The following is a 19,858-nucleotide window of genomic DNA, read 5'->3' as shown; positions in this document are numbered from 1 at the left end:
TTCAGATTTGGACACAGCAGTTAGAACATATGATTAAAAATAACCAGAAAGCCAGGGATTCAGGACTGAAGCTAATGATGGAGAAATTGGGTATGCATATATTGATTTGGAAGTTATTTGCAAAAAGATGATTGAACCTATTGAAAAGTATAAGAGCAGACAGAAGAGAAGACACAGGATGGAGTGTTGGGAGATATCTAGGCTTGGGCAGGAAGAAGATGAACCAGAAAGTAAAATGAGATGGAACAGTCACACAAGTGAAAAAAAAAAAAAGAGAAGATTCTAAAAACATTATCGACAAATTGTACAACATTTATTTTGGAAAAGAATTCTACTTTAAGCTCTTACAGCAATGTAATGCTCCCTGTGACTAGTGCAGTGTTGCAAGACTAAACTACAATCTAATGCTGAGGTATAGTCAGATGCCTCAATTTAAAGAGGATCAAATTATTTATCCCCAGGTGGTGCCAGTCTAATTCTTAGATAAGTTTTAATTGAATTTTCAAAAATAAAAACCCCTTGCAGCCACAGTTCCTACTGCAAGCTCAAAGAGCAAGCTTGAATGAATTTAGAAAAACCATACAGCTTATATAGGGTCTTTACTGGAGAAGTTCCATTTACTGAAGATTAGTGCATTTTCTACCTTGCATCCCAAAGTTTATTCTTATTCTTATTCTTATTATAGTGTAACTTCCTTTGGTTTTGAGAGCTGTAAGGAGGATAATGTGTTGTATAACTGAGTTGTGTTTCCATTTCTTTTCCCTTTAGAATGATACATTGCTTCCAGAGTTTTTTACCTTTAGGATACAACTAAAGATGCCATATAACAGTTATCCTGGTTATGTGGTTTATGTGTGTTTGTGTGTGTGTGCACATGCGTGAGGGATGACCTTAGTTCTTTGTTAATAATTTAACCTTTTTGACACTTAGTTTGTTCAGTTGTACCAACCTGGTATAGTAGAGATGATTCATATGGTGGAAAAAGTGCTGGTCTTAGGATCAGAGGACTTGAGTCCAAATTCTTGTTCTGCTGCTTACTGCTATGTGATCTTGGGAGTCATTGGGGAGACTGGCAAAGATGGGGGAGTAAGAGGAAGCATTGTAGCCCAACTTTCTCCCACAACTGCTCCAAGAAAGAATAAAGAGGAGCATTAGACTTAGTGGTGATCAGGTAATCCAAGGAGATACCACAGTGGGTCATTTTTCCCAAGTCTGCATAGATAGACAAAGGCCTGTAGTCATTGAAAGAGAGGAGTAGGGCATCTGACCTGGAAAATTTGCATAGAGTGTTGCAACACAGAGAAGGAGCTGGGCTGTATGTCAGGGTAAAGAGTAGTCATGGATCAAATAGGGAGAAAATAAGAGTTGGCCACTATTGATCAGACTCAGGAATTGAGGATCCTTTTGGATTGAGGCTGCAATTTGTGGTTATATATCAGCAAGGAGAGTAGAGGCCCACATGCAATGCAAATGTGGTCTAGAGGTGCAGAAGCAAGCCTGACTCTGGAGCAGTGTCCTGGATTCTGGGTGGACTGAAGCTGTGGCCAAAGGCTATATACCATGGCAAGGAGCAGTCAAATGGAACATAAAAGTTTACACTGGGAAGGGTATAGGAGCAGAAGTGAGCCTGCAGCTCTGTGACTCTTACCCCACAACTTAAGATCCTTCTGTCCAGAAACCTGGGCTGGGTTCTATCTCTGAGTAACTAGGACAGGGAACTTAGATAAAGGGTGAGCCTGCAGTTACTAAGAACATGCTGATCCTTCCAGGGTGTGAGAAGCCATTTTCAGGAGCTCCAACTAAGGGGAAGCCTGTAATTCTGTCATGTGAACTTAGCTTCAGAGATCAGATCAGAAGTGTTGCCATCAGACTAATTCAAACCACTTTGGGCATTCTGGAAGTTTGCAGCTTCCTGGTCTCTGGTGCCCTGATCCTTGAAGCACAAAATATATATTATGCAGAGAATACAGTAGCAGGCCACCAGAGAGTACAGATCAGGATAAAAGAAGCCCTAGACATTCTCTCTAGAACTGCATACAGCCTGGTCCTAACACAGATTCCCAACTTAAGAAATAAGGTTAGAAGGATGAATAAACAAAATGTCACTCATGAAAAGGAGCAATTATGGATCCAGAGATGCCTTAGACACAAACCTAAAAGAGAAAAACTTTACAGCTTCTGCATTGCAAAGCCTCAAAGAAAAATGTGACTTGGCTACAAGATCTTCTAGAATTCCTGGAAGAAGTGAAGAAAAAAATTAATGAATGACAAAAATGAAATGAGAGTTTTAGAAGAAAGAATTGAAGAAGATAGGAGTTAGAGGTAAGATGTGGAAGGAGAATTAACAGCTTAATATAAGAGGTACAAATCATCACCCAAGTGATGAGTCTGAAAATTAAAAGGGCAAATCACAGCTCTAGCAGCCTCATTTTCCTCATACTTAAAGTGAAGTCTCTTGGCTAGTCAACCTGTAAAATTCCTTCAAGCTCTAAATCCAGGATTATTTAATCCTCATGTGTGAAAATCATATTATACTCATTTTTTTTTCCCTCACAGGGTTGTTGCCAGGTATTAGGAATGTGGCTAGGCCTGAGCTTATGACTTCATTCACATAGGGAACTGCCAGGTGAGGAAACTCCCTTTCCCCATTTATGTTGTTAATTTCTCTGTAATTGAGTTGTCCAGATTCTTGAGAAGTTAAGTGGCATTCAGTGGCTTGTCGAAGGTTATCCAGGCAGTATATTTGAAAGGTGACACTTCAACCCAGGTCTTCCTGGCTTTGAAACTGTCTCTCTAACTACTATGCCAACCTGGCTGTCTGGCTGCAGTTTACTAATTTTCTAACACAATCCTTGTGTAAGAACATGATGTACTGGTTAGAGAGTTAGCTTGGTGGTTGATATGATCTGAGTTCAAGACAGGTATTGTCTGTGTGCTCCTAGGCAATTCTAAGATTACCCATTGCAGAACTGTCACTACCCTGCTTTGGTAGAGGGAGTCTGGTGTGGACCTGTGATCATGGTGTGGACCTGTGATTTTTACCAGACAACACCAGACAAACTCCCAATCTCATAATTCTCTTTTTACTAAAAGAGTAAGGCATCATTGTTTGGCATGGATTTTTAGCGTCAGTTCATTGGCAAATCCTCTACTTGCTTCCTTGGGGAGGTAAAGTTAAAAAAAAAAACTATTAGAGTTTTAGTAAAGGATTTTTGTTGTTGTTCAGTCATTTTCAGTCCTGTCTGACTCTTCATGACCCCATTTGGGGTTTTCTTGGCAAAGATACTGGAGTGGTTTGCCATTCTCTTCTCCAGTTCATTTTGCAGATGAGGAAGTTGAGGCAAGCAGGATTAAGTGACTAGCCCAGGGTCACCCAGATAGTAAATGCCTAAGGCCAGATTTGAACTCAGGAAGATGAGTCTTCCTGTCTCAGGCTTCAAAGTAAAAGATTGAACCTGTTATTGGAGAACTTGAGAGAGCATTTGATCTATGTACCATTCACTGGTTGTGCATTCATGAGGTATTTAATGTTAACAGATGTCTCCTAATGCCTCAGTTTTTATGAGTCATTTAATTCCTTCATTTCCAGGGATTGCAATTTTTGAAGGCTAGTTTTTTTTGTATGTCCACTAACTCTGACAATTCTCTGAGGCCATTTCAGAAGTGAAAAATATTCGAGGCATTAACTCTGGGTCATCTAGGCAAATTAAGTTCTTATCTATACTTAGCTTTTACAGACAAATGACTGAAAAATCTCCACATTTGAATATATTTAATTCCTAATCCCCTAGTTTGCCAAAGGGTGGGTCTTAATAGCTATTGGGATCTTCTTTTAGGTTTATTTTCTTTATTACCAACTATGCCCTATCCCATTAAATCCAGGAAACTCTTAACATAATTTAAAATTAAGATAAAGGCTCAGACATTCTTAAAAGTAACAGAAAATTAACACTTACTTTACCCTGCAGGCTAAATCAGCAGGAAAGTGCTGTGACCTGTACTGTGCCCTAATGAAGTTTAGCCTTTGCGGAAGCATTTTTATGGACATAGGCAATTTTCTTTGAAAATGTTGCCTCTCCCTTTCCTCCAAGTTTTAATATGGTATCTATTTACTAGAAATATCCTAGAGGAAGTCAGATGATCCATTGGAAAGAACTTTGTATTTAGAGTCAGAAGACTTGGGTTAACATTCTAGCTCTGTTACTCACTATTTATGGGATGTGAGACAAATCACTTAATTTCTCTAGGCCTTAAAAGATTCTACATCTGTAAAGAGGGCTGGAAGTTTGGACTTTGATGACCTTTACAATTCCTTCTACCTTTAGAGTAAATATCCTAGTGCCAATAATTAATGTCAGTTGCTATGATGTTACATAGCTTAGAGATTGCTTTTCTTCCTCATTTATGCATTGTCTTGCATTCAAAGGGGAGTTCCCAGTGATAAAATGTACATGTACATGTAGATTGCACATGTACATGTACATTGTGCATGTTGGTAAGTAGAAAAAAATGGGGTCAATCTAAAATCATGAAGTCTTAGATTTGGAAGAGACTCAGAAGATGAAAGGGAGCGAGTACCTTCAAGGAATGTAACCTCTTGCACCAGAGAAGAATGTCAGCTACAGACTCAAGAAAGGATTTCTGTAACTACGGGTTGTGACTTTATCCTTTAGCCACATACAACCTCTACATGTGAGTCTCACAACCTTTAAACTCTAAATTTATTTTTAAAAAATTTAATTTATTTTTTTCAGTTAACAAAAATATACTTTTGAGTCTTCCTACTTATTCCCCTATTGGGAGAAAAAAAGAAAACCAAAATCATTATTACAAGTCCCAAAAACGTATATTTATCTGTCTATATTATATTAAATATGTATGGCATATATGTACGTCTATCTTACATATGCATATTTCTATATTCTACATATTTCTATACATTATATAGTTCTATAAATATATATTCAGATAGATGAATGGATAGATAGATTGATTTGTGCTCCGAGTCCCTCACCTTTCTGTTAGAAAGTAGGTAAGTCCTGTAAAATCTTGATTGGTCATTTCATTGATCAGAGTTAAGTTTTTCAAAGTTGTTTGTCTTTACAATGTTATTGTTACTGTTTAAATTGTTTTCTTGGTTCTTCTCGCTCTACTTTGCTTACTACTATACTTATTGTTTAAGCCTACTCTCTCCAGGGATCCTGCGTTTGTAATAGGAGGCTGTGTTGTAGTCTTTTGGGAGATGTTTTTTATCAACTATTCTTATTATACCATCTTAGTAAATGCCTTTGCTAAAATCTGATTGAGTCTGCTGGCTGATAATCAGTGGGAAACACTTGGGGAGGGGAGTTCTTGGTTAGCAGTACTATAAATTCTGCCCCTATGAATTACCCTTACAACCCCAAAGTTAGGAGTGAGCCACACTCTGGGACCCAAACTGCAAGTGTTAATGCCGATTGTCTGGAAGAGAGCTCTGAAAGAGTATTACGTTTGCACTGAGTAGAAATCTCTGTTCCTGTAACTTACACAGTTTTAACTCTGGTCCTAGTTTTGCCATTTGGAGGCAGGTAGAATAAATCTAATATTTTTCACATAAAAAATATTTGAAGTATTTTTGCATTTAATATTTCTCATAAAAGTCTGTTATCCAAGATATATAAGGAATTAGCATAGATACGTAAAGTCTAAGTACAGTTCTCTAGTATATAAATGGTCAAAGTATATGAACAAATAATATTCAGAAGAATAATTGCTCAATATCATTAATCATAAAAGAAATGCAAATTAAAATTTCTCAATTTTCTTCCATTTCATATACATCAAAATGTCAGAAATGACAAAATTGAAACCCTCAATGTTGGAGAGGCTGTGGGAAGATAGGCACACTAATATGTTTTTGCTGTGGTTGTGAATTTGTCCTGTCATCCTAGAATTTGTCTTAACATCCTAGAAGTTAAATTGAAATTATTTGAGAAAAGTCACTAAATTGTTCATGATCTTTGATATTGATTCTACTATTGTGCATGTACCCCCAAAGGACATCAGTGACAAGAAACAAGGACCTAAATGTGATAATGTATTTATCATAGCATTCTTTGCAGTTGCAAAAAAGAAAAAAAAATGGAAACAAGATGGGCACATAATTACTTGGGGGATGGCTAAACAAATTGTGGTATCTGAATGTAAGCTGAAATTATTGAACCTCAAGAAATGATGAATATGAGTAAATTAGGGAAACACTGGAGGACTTATAAAAAGTGACATAGAATGAAAAAGGCAGAATGAAGCAAACAAAATACATGGTGACTACAGTATTATAAATCAGTGGTGTCTAACTCGAAAAGAAATGGGGGCCACTGCACTGTAAATAAGGATTCCTGTGGGCCATATATTGAATTAGAATACCACTCATGTGTATGTTTTTTTTTTATTATCAACATGTTAAAATCAGATAGAAAATAGATTTTGATCTGATTCAGATTGTACTTTGGGAGTGTTGTGGAATGCATGTTTGACATTTCTGACATAAATGATAACAATAAGAAAAAAGTGTACTTTGATAAATTGTGATGAAAAATCTTTGTGTGAAAAGTATATAAGGAAACATCCACTTTTTAGAGAGGTGGAGGGGAGATATTTGGAACAAGGTACCTACATCTAATATGTAAATGGTCAAAGTGTGTAAACAAATAATATTCAGAAGAATAATAGCTCAATATCATTAATTATAAAAGAAATACAAATTAAAACATACACTTACAGGGTTTGCTGTCTTTGTTTTTATTTTTTATTGTTATTGTTGCAGAGTTCAATGGACAGGGTGCACATTTAAAGGGAAATGACTGTGGTATAAAAATAAGAAGTTGTAAAACTTAAAAAAAGAAAAGCTACTTATAGTATATTAACTTGATGGAATGCTATTGTGCTGTAAGAAATGATGAGGGGAAGGGTTTAAGGAAAGCCTGGGAAGATGTATGTGAACTGATGCAGAGTAAAGTGAGCAGAATCAAGAGAATGGTTTGTACAGTCACAGCAACATTGTAAAGATTATCAGCTCTGAGGGACATAATGACCCTGAGCAACATAGTAACCACCACAGCTCCAGAGGAGCCATGATGGAGCGTGCCATCCCCCTCCAGGTAAGAGAGCGGACTTCCTTCCTTCCTCCCTCCCTCCCTCCCTCCCTTCCTTCCTTCGTTCCTTCCTTCCTTCGTTGCTTCCTCCCTCCCTCTTTCCCTTTCTCCCTCCCTCCCTTTCTCCTCCCTCCCTCCCTCCCTTCCTCCCTTCCTCCCTTCCTTCATTCCTTCATTCGTTCCTTCCTCCTTCACTAATGCAGTAATTAATTTTGTTTTGTATGACTGCATATTTCTAATGGGTTTTGTTTTCTTTGTCTTCACAATAGATAGGTGAGTGGGAGGGGATGGGAGAAAATTTGTAGCTGCGAATAACATAAAATTAAATGATAAAAGCCAGACGTCATTGGGTGTCTTTAGTAGGGGAGAGAGAGAAGGTCTTTGTCTATTTGGCCAGCAGAGGGTCTGTTCACAAAGTAGTTACAATTCCTAAGAAGAGCCTTAGTTAAATCTAGCTCCATATGTTACATCACATATCAATACAGAAAAATATGTGGAACAGAACGAGGAACAGAGTTTGCCTTGGCCACAATGTGTTATCTCCTGGGTCCCAACTTGGTCATTTGAGTGGCTAGATGTGGCCTCTCTGCTTACCCTGGGTGAGCCAGAGTTGCTTACCATAGTGGTAGGCAAACAGTGGAGGAGAATCTCCCGTACCCTCTTAATTACTCTCCTTTGGATCCCCTGCATGTTGTTAATATCCTCCCTATTTTGCTGTGATCACAACCATATGTAAGCCGAGGAGGTTAGAGTATAGAAGGACTATTACCTTCTTCGTTCAGCATTGTTCATTTTTATTACTACCACTAAAGTTTTAGCTTTTTTTGGCTGCCTCATCATATTGCTGAGCTTATAGTCTACTAAAAATCCCAGGAGTTTTTCACATGATCCACTTTCTAGCAACATTTTCACTGTCCCATACATTTGCAACTGATTTTAAAAAAATCCAAGTGTAGTACTTTTACATTTATACAACTAATTTTTTTCACTCTGAATTTAATGGACATCAACAAAAATAAACATTTCATTGTACAAAGAATAGACCTGAGGATTGTATATGTAAACTGTGAACTTCTTAAAATTAGCAAAGTTGTTAAACTGTACTTTAAATTTAATACAATAGTAACAAAATGCCCTGCTTGTTTATGTCCCTTTCTGAACTTCCTTTTGCTCTACTCTGGGTATTTTTAAAAACAGTTTCATTAACTCCTTCCTTCCTTCCTTCCTTCCTTCCTTCCTTCCTTCCTTCCTTCCTTCCTTCCTTCCTTCCTTCCTTCCTTCCTTCCTTCCTTCCTTCCTTCCCTTCCCTTCCCTTCCCTTCCCTTCCCTTCCCTGTTCTAGTAGAAAAAACAAAAATTTGTTGCAGATAAGAATTGAGAAGATCAGCCTTCCAACAACAGAGAAGGTTCTGACCTGCATTGGAAGAGGGAATTTCCTCATTGAGGATTTTTGTAAACCAATGAAATCACAGGTCTTAAAAAAGGGATTTGACCAAAGCTATTCCAGGGTCATTAGGGACAAATAATAACTAGTGTCCCTTTTTTCAATAGTTTCATTTATTTATTTTTAGATTTCGACATTCGTTTCCACAAAATCTTGAATTCCAATTTTTCTCCCCATCTCTCACCTCCCCTCACCGCATAACACCTTGCATTCTGATTACCCCTTCCCTCAATGTGTCCTCCCTTCTATCACACCCCACCCTTCCCTTATCCCCATCTTCTCTCTTTTCTTGTAGGGCAAGATAAATTTCTATACCCCATTACCTGTATTTCTTATTTCCCAGTTTTATGCAATAACAATTCTCAACATTCATTTCTAATACTTTGAATTCCAACTTCTCTCCCTTCCTCCCTCCCCACCCATCCCCACAGAGAAAGCAAGCAATTCAATGCAGGCTACGTATGTGTCATTTTGCAAAAGACTTCCATAATAGTCATGCTGTGTAAGACTAACTATATATCCCTCCATCCTACCCTGTCTCCCCCTTTTTTTTCTATTCTCTCATTTGACCTTGTCCCTTCTCAAAAGTGTTTACTTCTAGTTACTCCCTTCTCCCATTTGCCCTCCCTTCTATCATCCTCCTCACCCCACTTGTCCCCTTCTCTCCTACTTTTCTGTAGTGTAAGATAGATTTTCATACCAAATTTAGTGAGCATATTATTCCCTCCTTAAGCCATATGTGAAGAGATTAAGCTTCACTTTTCCCCTCTCAGCTCTTCCCTTTCCTCCTCCATTGAAAAAGATTTTTCTTATCTCTCATATGAGTGATACTCTGCCTCATTCCCTTTCTCTCTTTCTCCTCCCAATATTTTCCTCTCTCACCCCTTAATTTAATTTTATTTTTTTATGGATATCATCTCTTCTGATTCAGCTCAACCTGTACTGTGTGTGTGTGTGTGTGTGTGTGTGTATGTATGTATAATTCCTACACCTACCCAGATACTGAGAAAAGTCTTAAGAGTTACAAATATTATCTTTCCATGTAGGAATGTAAACAGTTCAGCTTTAGAAAGCCTTTATGATTTCTCTTTCCTGTTTACCTTTTCATGCTTCTCTTGATTCTTGTGTTTGAAAGTCAGATTTTCTATTCAGTTCTGGTCTTTTCATCATGAATGCTTGAAAGTCCTCTACATCCTTGAGTGACCATTCTTTCCCTTGAAGTATTATACTCAGTTTCTCTGGGTAAGAGATTCTTGGTTTTAATCCCAGTTTCTTTGATTTCTGGAATATTCTATTCCAAGCCCTTCAATCCCTTGATGTAGAAGCTGCCAGATCCTGTGTTATCCTAATTGTATTTCCATAATACTCGAATTGTGTCTTTCTAGCTACTTGCATTATTTTCTCCTTGACCTGGGAACTCTGAAATTTGGCCACAATGTTCCTAGGAGTTTCTCTTTTCAAGTCTCTTTCAGGAGGTGATCAGTGGATTCTTTCAATATTTATTTTGCCCTCTGGTTGTAGGATATCAGGGCAGTTTTCCTTTATAGTTTCATTAAAGATGATGTCTAGACTCTTTTTCTTTGTCATGGCTTTCAGGTAGTCCCATAGTTTTTGAATTGTCTCTTCTGGATCTATTTTCCAGGTCAATTGTTTTTCCAATGAGATATTTCACATTATCTTCTATTTTTTCAATCTTTTGTAACTTCTTGGTTTAATCTCATAGTCATTAGCTTCCCTGAACTCCACTCTCATTTTTAAAGAACTATTTTGTTTGGTGAACTTTTGAGCCTCCTTTTCCATTTGGATAATTCTGCTTTTTATTTATTTATTTTATTTATTATTTATCATTATTAAATTATTATTTTAAATCAGAAGCCTCAATCTGAACTTTAGAGAAATTAAGTGACTTTCCCATAGCCATGCAATAGTAAACTTCCAAGACAGAATTGGAGCCCAGTTGTTGAATCCTATTCAACTCTCCATTATTTGATTCTATTCCTTCCATTAACATAACAACAGAACAGTAATAATACCTAGCATTTATATAGTGCTTGAAGGTTTCCAAAGTGTGTTACAAATATTTTCTTATTGGATCCTCACAACAACCCTTGGAGGGTAGGTACTATTTTCACCCCTGTTTTAGAGATGAGGAAACTGAAGCAGATGGAGACTGAGTTCTCCAGAATCACATAGCTAATAAGTGTCTGAGACTAGATGTGAACTCAGGTCTCTTGACAGTGAGTATGGTGTTCTAAGCACTGTGTCACCTAGCTGCTTCTCTGAATCAGAGAGGGAGCAGGTTGGACTAAAGAGCCTTTGATGGCCTTTCCAACCTTGAGATTCTGTGGTAGTCCTGAAACAAGGATTGGTATGTTTACAAAACCGTTGTCTTCCCATCTGTTCTTTCATGGCTGGACTTAAATGGTCCCATTTTGATGGAAATTCAGTGTGGGATGCACAAACTAAGCCCATCCAGAAAACAGCAAACTTCCTTTATCACAACAGTGCAGTCACTTATTTAAGATGAAGTCGAAACTTTGACATGACTAAAATGGAAAGCTCATGCAGTGGACTACTATGTAGCAGCAGGGAAGGGGACAGTTAAAACAACTTTTTGCAGCATTGAATGTATGTCAATTTTCCCAGTGAGTACAAGTTCACAAAATCCCCTCAGTACTGACAAGATTGGATCTTTTCTCATCCGTGAACATTTTCCCTGGCTTCTCTGAGTTGTTGCTTCTTTTGCATAAAGGAAAAAAATCCTTCCATGAATGGAATTGTGCCCTGCATGCCACATGTTGCAAGATTAAATAAGTCTCTTTCTTGTTATGAGGTTAAAAGGAATTATACATACCTGTCAGTGAGAGGAAAGCACGTTCTTCCAAATCTGGTTTACATTATGTAGATTCAAATTATGGGCATGCCTTAATCTATAGGTAGTGCCATTCTGCTTGACTTGACACTTATGCATCCACCTGAAACTTGAAGGCTTAATGTAGTTTATGTAAAAAAAAAATCTTTTTTGAGAGAACTGATATACTCACTGATTGTATTCTCTATAATACTATCTTCTTAAAGTATAGTTTGTAATAAGGTGATTCTGTTACAGACTCCCTTCTAACTACCTCCCACCTACCCCTTCAGCCTCACCCCGAAATACCTTCTCCCCACGTTCTCACATCCAGGGCCAGGGTATATATGCTTTTACTTGAGCACTTTTGCTCTCATGTGGAATCTAGTGTAGGCTTAGAATTGTTCCAGTCATATATCTAACCATCTGCTTAGGGCTCTCTTTCCTCCGTGAGTAATTAATTATACCACGATTATGCTTTCTCCTTTAGTAAATTTTTTTGTGTATGTGATTTTGTCATCAGTTGTGATTTTCCTAAAGTGCTGGTCTGATCATGTCACTTCCCTCAGGAAGCTAAAGTGGTTCTCTATTGTTTCTAGGAGAAATATAAAGTCCCTTGTTTTGCATTAAAAACCTTCATAACCTGGCCTACCTTTCTAATCTTATTCCTCATTACTCTTCTGTAGTCCAGCCAAACCGACCTCTCTGTGCTTCACACGGGACCTTCCATATCTTATCTCACTGTCTTTCCTCTATTTGCCCTCAAGCCTGGGATTCACTCCCTCTTCATCTGTGCTTCCTGGAATCCTGGTTTCCTTCAAACTTAGCTGAAGTGCCCCCTTCTTCATGAATCTTTGCTTGGTCCCCCATTTCCCCCAGCTCTGCCTTTTCCTGCACCTGATTTTTGTGTGCACCTAAATATGGGCATGTTCTCTGCCTTGTTAGAGGGATGGGAGCACCCAGGACAGTTAGTCTGGCACACTTAGGTGCTTAGTTAATTCTGAGTAATTGCCTCATTGTTCTCCAAATGATGGTATCACTGTATGGGCACCAAAACCCATGTGTTCTTGTGGCTTAAATCACCACTGAAGAACTATAGCCCCTGCCAGCCTCACTATCCACTCTTTTGATGCTCCCACTATCCAAATGTAGGTCTCCCTATTGTAGGATCTTATAACATTCAGGTTTCTCTACTAGCCATATCCCTGTTTATGCAGTCACTTTTCCTGCAAATGCCCACTTACTAGAAACAAGTGCTCTCTCTGCTTTGAGATAATTGCATTTCTTCATCAGTCAAACTTCCTTCTGTTTCTTAAACATACCTAAGCAGGCCCTCGTGATGTCATTATGATGTCATCACCTTCCCCAGTTTGGATTATCAGTATTTCAGGTATGTTTTGGAATTCTTTTGATAGACTCAATCAGAATTAACTGAATACCTGTGAGAGAGTCTTTTCCTTCCTTTGCACAGTAGTATGACTTTCTAAGTTAGACCCATCTGTGGGAGTTGACTTATTTAAATAACCAAGAGCATTTCTTTCAAAAGTTTCCTCTCCCACTTCCCTGCCTGTTCCTCAGCTATAATGACATTCTAGGACATGGATTCCAAGGATAACTTTACTTTAGAACATAGTGGATGCCACTAGAACACCTAAGGGAGTATTGCTGATGAGACTTTGTACTCTGGACAAGTGGCTTTGACAGTAATAATAACATCTGTTGGCATTTCTGTAGGACTTTAAGGTTTTCAAGTTGGCATTTCTGTAGGACTTTAAGGTTTTCAAGTGCTTCATAAATAGTATCTTTCATTTGATCCTCAGAACAACCTTGGGAGGGAGGTGCTCTTATTACCACACTTATTTTACAAATAAGAAATGGAGGCTGAAAAAGGTTTGAGTGACTTGCCCAGGGTCACGTAGCAAGTAAGTATCTGAGGCAGAATATGAACTGAGGTTTTCCTGACTCCATATCCAACATTATCCACTATATTTCCTTGTGACAATATCTAACAGCTCATGTATATTGTGCTTTGCAGGGTTTTTTTAAAAAGAATGTTTTTAATCTTATTTTTTTCAAATTACATATAAAAACCATTTTTAACATTCATTTTTAAAGAATGATTTTGAGTTCCAAATTTTCTCCCTCCCTCCCCCTGAAGGCAAACACTTTGAAATAGATTGTACATGTGCAGTCATGCAAAACATATTCCTGTATTAGCCATTTGGCAAAAGAGAATACATACTAAAAAGAAAAATGAAAATAAGAAAAATACAGAAAGTAAAAAAAAAAAAGTGTGCTTTGATTTGTATTCAAACTCCATCAGTTTTTTCTCTGGAGGTGGATAGTATTTTTCATTATGAGTCTTTCAGGATTGTTTTGGATCATTGCATTGGTGAGAATAGCTAAGTCATTCTGATGCTTTGCATCAGTTCATGTAACTCTTCCCTTTTTTTCTGAAACCATTCTTCTTTCTTATAGCACAATAGTATTCTACCACAATCATGTACCAAAACTTGTTCAGCCATACCCTCAATTTCCAATTCTTTGCCACCACAAAAAGAGCTGCTACAAATATTTTTGTACACATATTTTTTCTAGGTATATAAAATAATTTTTTGGTAGTTTGGTATGGCACTGAATATATAAGTTAATTTAGATAGAATTGTCATTTTTGTTAAATTGACTTGGTCTACCCCTGGATAATTACTATTTCTCCAGTAGTTTAGAACTGACTTTATTTGTGTGAAAAGTGTTTTAGAATTGTGTTCGTTTAGTTGCTGGGTTTGTCTTGGCAGGGAGACTCCCAAGTATTTTATTTTGTCTAGTTATTTTAAATGTACATACGCAAATATGTACATATTTGCTGGGTCAAACGGTATGTACAGTTTTACAGACATTTGGTTTTAGCTTCAAATTGTTTTCAAATGGTTGACTTAGTTCATAATTCCACCAAAAGTGCATTAGTCTTCCCGTTTTTCCACATTCCCTACAACATTTGTCATTTTCCTTTTCTGTCTCATTAACCAATCTGATAGGTTTGAGGTGGTCCCTCAGTATTGCTTTAATGTGCATTTTTCTAGTCAATAGTGATTGAGAGCATTTTTTTCTTATGACTGTAAATAGCTTTGATTTCTTTGTCTGAAAACGGTCTTATCCTTTGACCATTTATCAACTGGGGAATGACTCATCCTCTTATAAATTTGACTTTATTCTCCATATATTTGAGAAATAAGGCCTTTATCAGAGAAACTTGCTGTAAAAAATTCCCCCCCCCCCAGTTTCTTGCTTTCCTTCTAATCTTGACTGCATTGTTTTTTTTTTAATTTGCACAAAAATTTTTCAGTTTAATGTAATCAAAATTATTCATTTTATATCCTGTAATGCTGTCTTTCTCTTGTTTTGTCATAAGTTCTTCCCTTATCCATAGATCTGACAGGCTAAAGTATTTCATGCTCTACTAATTTGTATATGGGGATGTACGGACTGTTTAAGGAGAACTAGCATCTCTGATGTGAGGATTAATTGAGCCCTTTTTGGGGCTGCTCATCCACCTTTAGATTCTGTCTGGCACTCAACTCTCACCTATGGCTTCAAGAAACTGGATCATGTGCAGCAGCTACACTCCAGTAAAGTCTTGGCAGACAGACCAAACCAGATTAAGGGTAACTGATAAGCCTCTAACAGACTGGTGAGTTAGGGCGTTCTTTTCCCAAAGCATATGAAGACTTTGCCTGGTGGAATGGGTGGATGAGAATAAGTTGTTCTAATGACTATGAAGTTGGCTCAGACATTGAAGATGCCGTCATCCACTGCATCTTCCCAACTTTTGTCTTGCCGCTAGACTTAGATGATTCTGAAAGACAGAGTAAGGTTAGGGACTTTGTGCAACCCTGCCTCACTCAAAATCTATTTACATACAAGTCAAGACATCAACTGGGATGTCATTGATCCTCTTCAAAAATGAAGTACAAGGATTTCTTGTCCACAAAGCTTGGATTTGGGGGTTTATCAAACACTGGATTACTATGGTCACTTACTACTGTGTATTATGTACCTAGTTTATTCCACTGATCCACCACTCTATTTTGTAGCCAGATTGTTTTGATGATTACCACTTTATCATATCATTTGAGATCTGGTACTGCTAGGCCACCTTCCTTCACATTTTTTCTTTGATTGACATAATATTCTTGACCTTTTGTTCTTTCAGATGAATTTTATTATTTTTTTAATTTAAAAAATTTAAATATTTTTAATATTTTATAAATACATATAAGTAAAATATAAAATATGATTATAAAATATATATCACATATATTTTATATTTATTTTTAATTTTTTAGCTCTATAAAATAATTTTTGGTAGTTTGATTGGTATGCCACTGAGTAAGTATATTAATTTAGGTAGAATTGTCATTTTTATTGACTTGGTATACCCATGGGCAATTGCTATTTCTCCAGTGGTTTAGAACTGGCTTTATTTGTGTGAAAAGTGTTTTGTAATTATGTTCCCATAGTTCCTGGGTTTGTATTGATAGGGAAACTCCCAGATATTTTATATTGTCTAATTATTTTAAATGGAGTTTTTCTTTCTTTCTACTCCTACTAGAATTTGTTGGTAATTTGTAAGAAATGCTAATGATTTATATGGGTTTATTTTATATCTTGAAACTTTGCTGAAGTTGTTAATTATTTTGACTAGTTTTTTAGTTGATTCTCTGAATATACCATTATATCATCTGCAAAGAGTGATGCTTTGCAGTTTTTACAAAGTGCTTTTCTTAAAATGACCATGTGAAGTGGAGAGAGTGCATGAGTTTATAATGCCTTTTGTACAGGTGAGCAAACTGAGGGTAGCAAGGTGTGATGTATAGTTTTGGGCTTGATGTTAGGAAGATCCAATTTCAAATCCTGCCTTGGATAAGAGCTTTGTGATTTTAGGCAAGTAGCTTTATCTCTGTGAATCAATCCCAGGCGACTCCCTAGCATTTAACTACCAAGTTATAGACTAGAAATTTTTTGTAGTAAGGAAATTGCACATATCCTTATGGTAAATTGAGACTCAGGGAGGTTGAATAACTTTCCTAAGGTCACCCACCTCTTAAATAGTGGAGGTAGGATTCCAGTTCAGGTTTGTAGGCTTCAGGTCCAGTACTTCTTCCATTCTCCTTTTCTGTTTCCCCTATAAAATGGTTTTGTGCTAAAGTCAAGATGGGAAAAAGGGGTCTGCTGGAAATCTTACAGAATCAGTCATAGGCTGTAGAGTTGGAAGGGGCTTTGGAGATGATTTATTTCAAACCTTTCATTTTGCAGATGAGGAAACTGATTACACAGGTATTAAATAGAATAGTCAGAATTTGCATCCTGGTTTTGTGACCCATAAAGCTTTCCAGAGCACCGGATTCTCCTTCTAGCTCTCTCTCTCTCTCTCTCTCTCTTTCTCTCTCTCTCTCTCTCTCTCTCTGTCTCTCTCTCTCTCTGTCTCTCTCTCTGTCTCTCTCTCTTTCTCTCTCTCTGTCTCTCTCCCTTTCTCCCCTCATCCCCATCATAGCAACAAACAAAAAAGTGAAGTAAACTTTGTTTATCCTTTTTCCCTCAGTTAAACTGTAAATTGAATATACCCTGTGAGTGAGGAAGGTTTATTTCAAAGACATGTGGATGACACCTGGTGCTTGAGAGGCTGGGTCAGTGGCTGGCAAAATGCAAAATTTACAGAACTGCTGGTCCTCCCAGACCCCCTGCAAACACTCTATGCATTAAATATGAATCCACAGGCATTTTGATGTCCTTTCATCTATGAATTGAATTTTCACCTGTTTGAGGATATTTTAGGAAACCTGCCCATCAAAGTGTTCTTTTCCTGTGTGTTCTGATTTGGACTGTAAGAAGATGAAACTTTAATTGTATCTATGGAGAAAACATTTTTCCTTTAGTGCTTTTTTCTTTTCTTCTTTTTTAAAAGCTACAAAGTAGCTCTAATAGCTCTCATATCAAGATAGGGATTTTTAGGATATATATTGTATAATAATTAGCATATTTTCTGACATTTTTACACTTTTAGAATTCTAGCTGGACTCAGTAAAATACAGTCTACCCATTGTTCCTCAATTAGCTTTTACAAATGAATTGGCCCAGATAGATATAATGGGAGGTAAGAAATCAAAGGCTATGTTAAACATTGACTTCATATTTACTTTTTAAAATTAAAGTTAAATAATACTTTTTATGAGTCAGAGACTAGAGTAAACTTCGAAAAAGTATATCTTCTTCAACCTAGCGTACAGGCAGAATTGTTTCAAAATCATTGCAAAAATATTCACATTAATAGAATTTTAGGGAAATATCTTTATGTTTTAGGTGGTGCAGTAGATACTGTGTTGGAACTGGAGTCAAGAACGTCTTTGTTCAACACTGGCCTTCGGTACTTGCTAGCTGTATAACTTTGGGCAAGTCACTTAAACCTCTATCTACCTCAGATTCCTCATCTGTAAAATGGGAATAATTATGGAACCTACCTCCCAGAGTTGTGAAGATCAGATGACTAATATTTGTAAAATGTTTTGTTAATTGTAAAGAATTATACAAATGCTTGCTATTATTAGTGATCATCTAATGATTTCTCCTTTGACTTCAGAGAAACTGAAAGAGTAGAAAGAGTAGAAGCTCTTTCTGGTTCCTCAGTTTTGTGATTCTTTGTTTTCATCTTGCTTTTTTCCCAGTGTCTACCTACTTTCTCAAACGCAGTAGGTGTGGAGTTAATGTCTGCTGAATTAAATTTTTATTGAATTGCAGTCTGCCAGTAAGTTTTTCCTAATGCAGACATCACATTTCTCTTATTGCAGATTAGTTCACTCGACCTATTCTCAATGGAAACCAATATGGGTTTCATTGGTTCAGTTGTCCCTTCATATACTTTAAGACAATTATGAAATTACCTGTCACTTTTTCCTAGCACAGTGCCTGGCACATAGTAGGTGCTTAATAAATACTCATTAAATGTGGTTATAGCATTAGACAAAGTCCATTTTAAGCAGGTGTCATGGTAGATGAAACACAGTTTTTGGGGACTGGAAGACCTGAGTTGAATTCTGTTTCAGGCATTCCCTGGCTGTGTGATGCTGGGCAATTCCACTTCTGTATTTCACAGAGTTTTTGTGTGGATCCAATGAATTAGCATATGTAAACAGGTTTGTAAACCTTAAAGTGCTATAGAAATGCTAGCTATTATTGTTGTTATACTTATGATTATTTAATGTCAACTTGGTGTCCTTGCTGTCATTACTGCTAATTTATCATAGTAAAACCTTTCTAACTGAGACTAATTATGGGAAGGTGAATCTGGTTTTGTGAAAAAACTTTCAAATCAGTGTTTCTTGGAGGTGGTGGTGACGGCGCTACCCTATGGCAGTAATTTTGTACTGCCAACAGTGTTTCTAAGAGATCTTAGAGAACTTTCATTCAACAAGCAAACTTTTCTGAAGCACCTGTTATCTGTAAGGTACTGTATAATTTTTGAATTAATGGTTTATTTGCATGCAATTAGTATTATTCAGTCATAAAACATAGAATGTTCTGAAGTCCTTGAGAAGTTTCATTAAAAACGTCAGAAACAGCCAAGATGAGAAGGAAACCAGGAAACACAGAAAGAAATGAGGAAAGCCTCATTTCTCAAAAACATAGAGCATTGAGTCAAATTGATAAGAATATGAGTCATTCCCCATTGATAAATGGTCAAAGTATATGAACAGGCATTTTTCATACAAAGAAATCAAAGCTATCTATGGTCATATAAAAATTCTCTAAATCACTATTGATCAGAGAAATATAAATGATAACCACTCTGAGGTAATATTCATATGTCAGATTGGCTAATATGACAGAAAAAGAAAATGACAGATATTCGTAGGAGGTGGAAAAATATGTACACAAATGCACTCTTGGTGGAGTTGTGAACCGATCCAATCACTGTGGAGAGCATTTTGGCACTATGACCAAAGGTCTATGAAACTGCATATCCTTTGAACCAGCATAACCACTACTAGGTCTATATTCCAAAGAAATCAAAGAAAAAGGGAAATGACCTATATGCGCAAAAATATTTATAGCAGCTCTTTCAGTGGTGGCAAAGAATTAGAAATTGAAAGGATACCCATCAGTTGGGAAATGACTGAATAAGTTGTGGCTTATAATTGTGATGGAATACTATTGTGCTATAAGAAGTGACAAACAGGACGGTTTCAAAAAAGCATGGCAAGACATATATGAACTGATGCAAAGAGAGGTGAGCAGAACCTGGACATTGTTGTACACATAAATAGTAATATTGTAATGATGATCAACTGTAACTGACTTAGCTATTCTCAGCAATAAAATGATCTAATTCTGAAGGACTCATGATGAAAAAAAAAGTATTCACTTCCAGAGAAAAAAC

At 36.9% G+C, this 19,858-nt stretch overlaps 1 protein-coding gene across 3 annotated transcripts in view; it reads left to right on the top strand.

Moving 5' to 3' along the window:
* Positions 1–19,858, top strand: part of SMYD3 (SET and MYND domain containing 3) — a 1,053,751-nt gene that overhangs the window by 87,734 nt on the left and 946,159 nt on the right. The window contains exon 1 of one of the 3 annotated variants that reach the window (XM_072647644.1): positions 4,607–4,692. The exons of the other annotated variants lie outside the window; for them this stretch is intronic. Within the exon in view, the coding sequence (XP_072503745.1) occupies positions 4,691–4,692 (2 nt within the window). The 5' untranslated portion in view covers positions 4,607–4,690. Of the gene's footprint in view, positions 1–4,606; positions 4,693–19,858 lie in introns of those variants that run through there. 3 annotated transcript variants of the gene reach the window in all.

Source organism: Notamacropus eugenii, chromosome 2 (assembly GCF_028372415.1).
Source record: "Notamacropus eugenii isolate mMacEug1 chromosome 2, mMacEug1.pri_v2, whole genome shotgun sequence".
NCBI classification, from domain to species: domain Eukaryota; kingdom Metazoa; phylum Chordata; class Mammalia; order Diprotodontia; family Macropodidae; genus Notamacropus; species Notamacropus eugenii.
The sequence above is the reverse complement of the archived record's forward strand: the minus strand, read 5'-3'. Positions and strand labels throughout refer to the sequence as shown.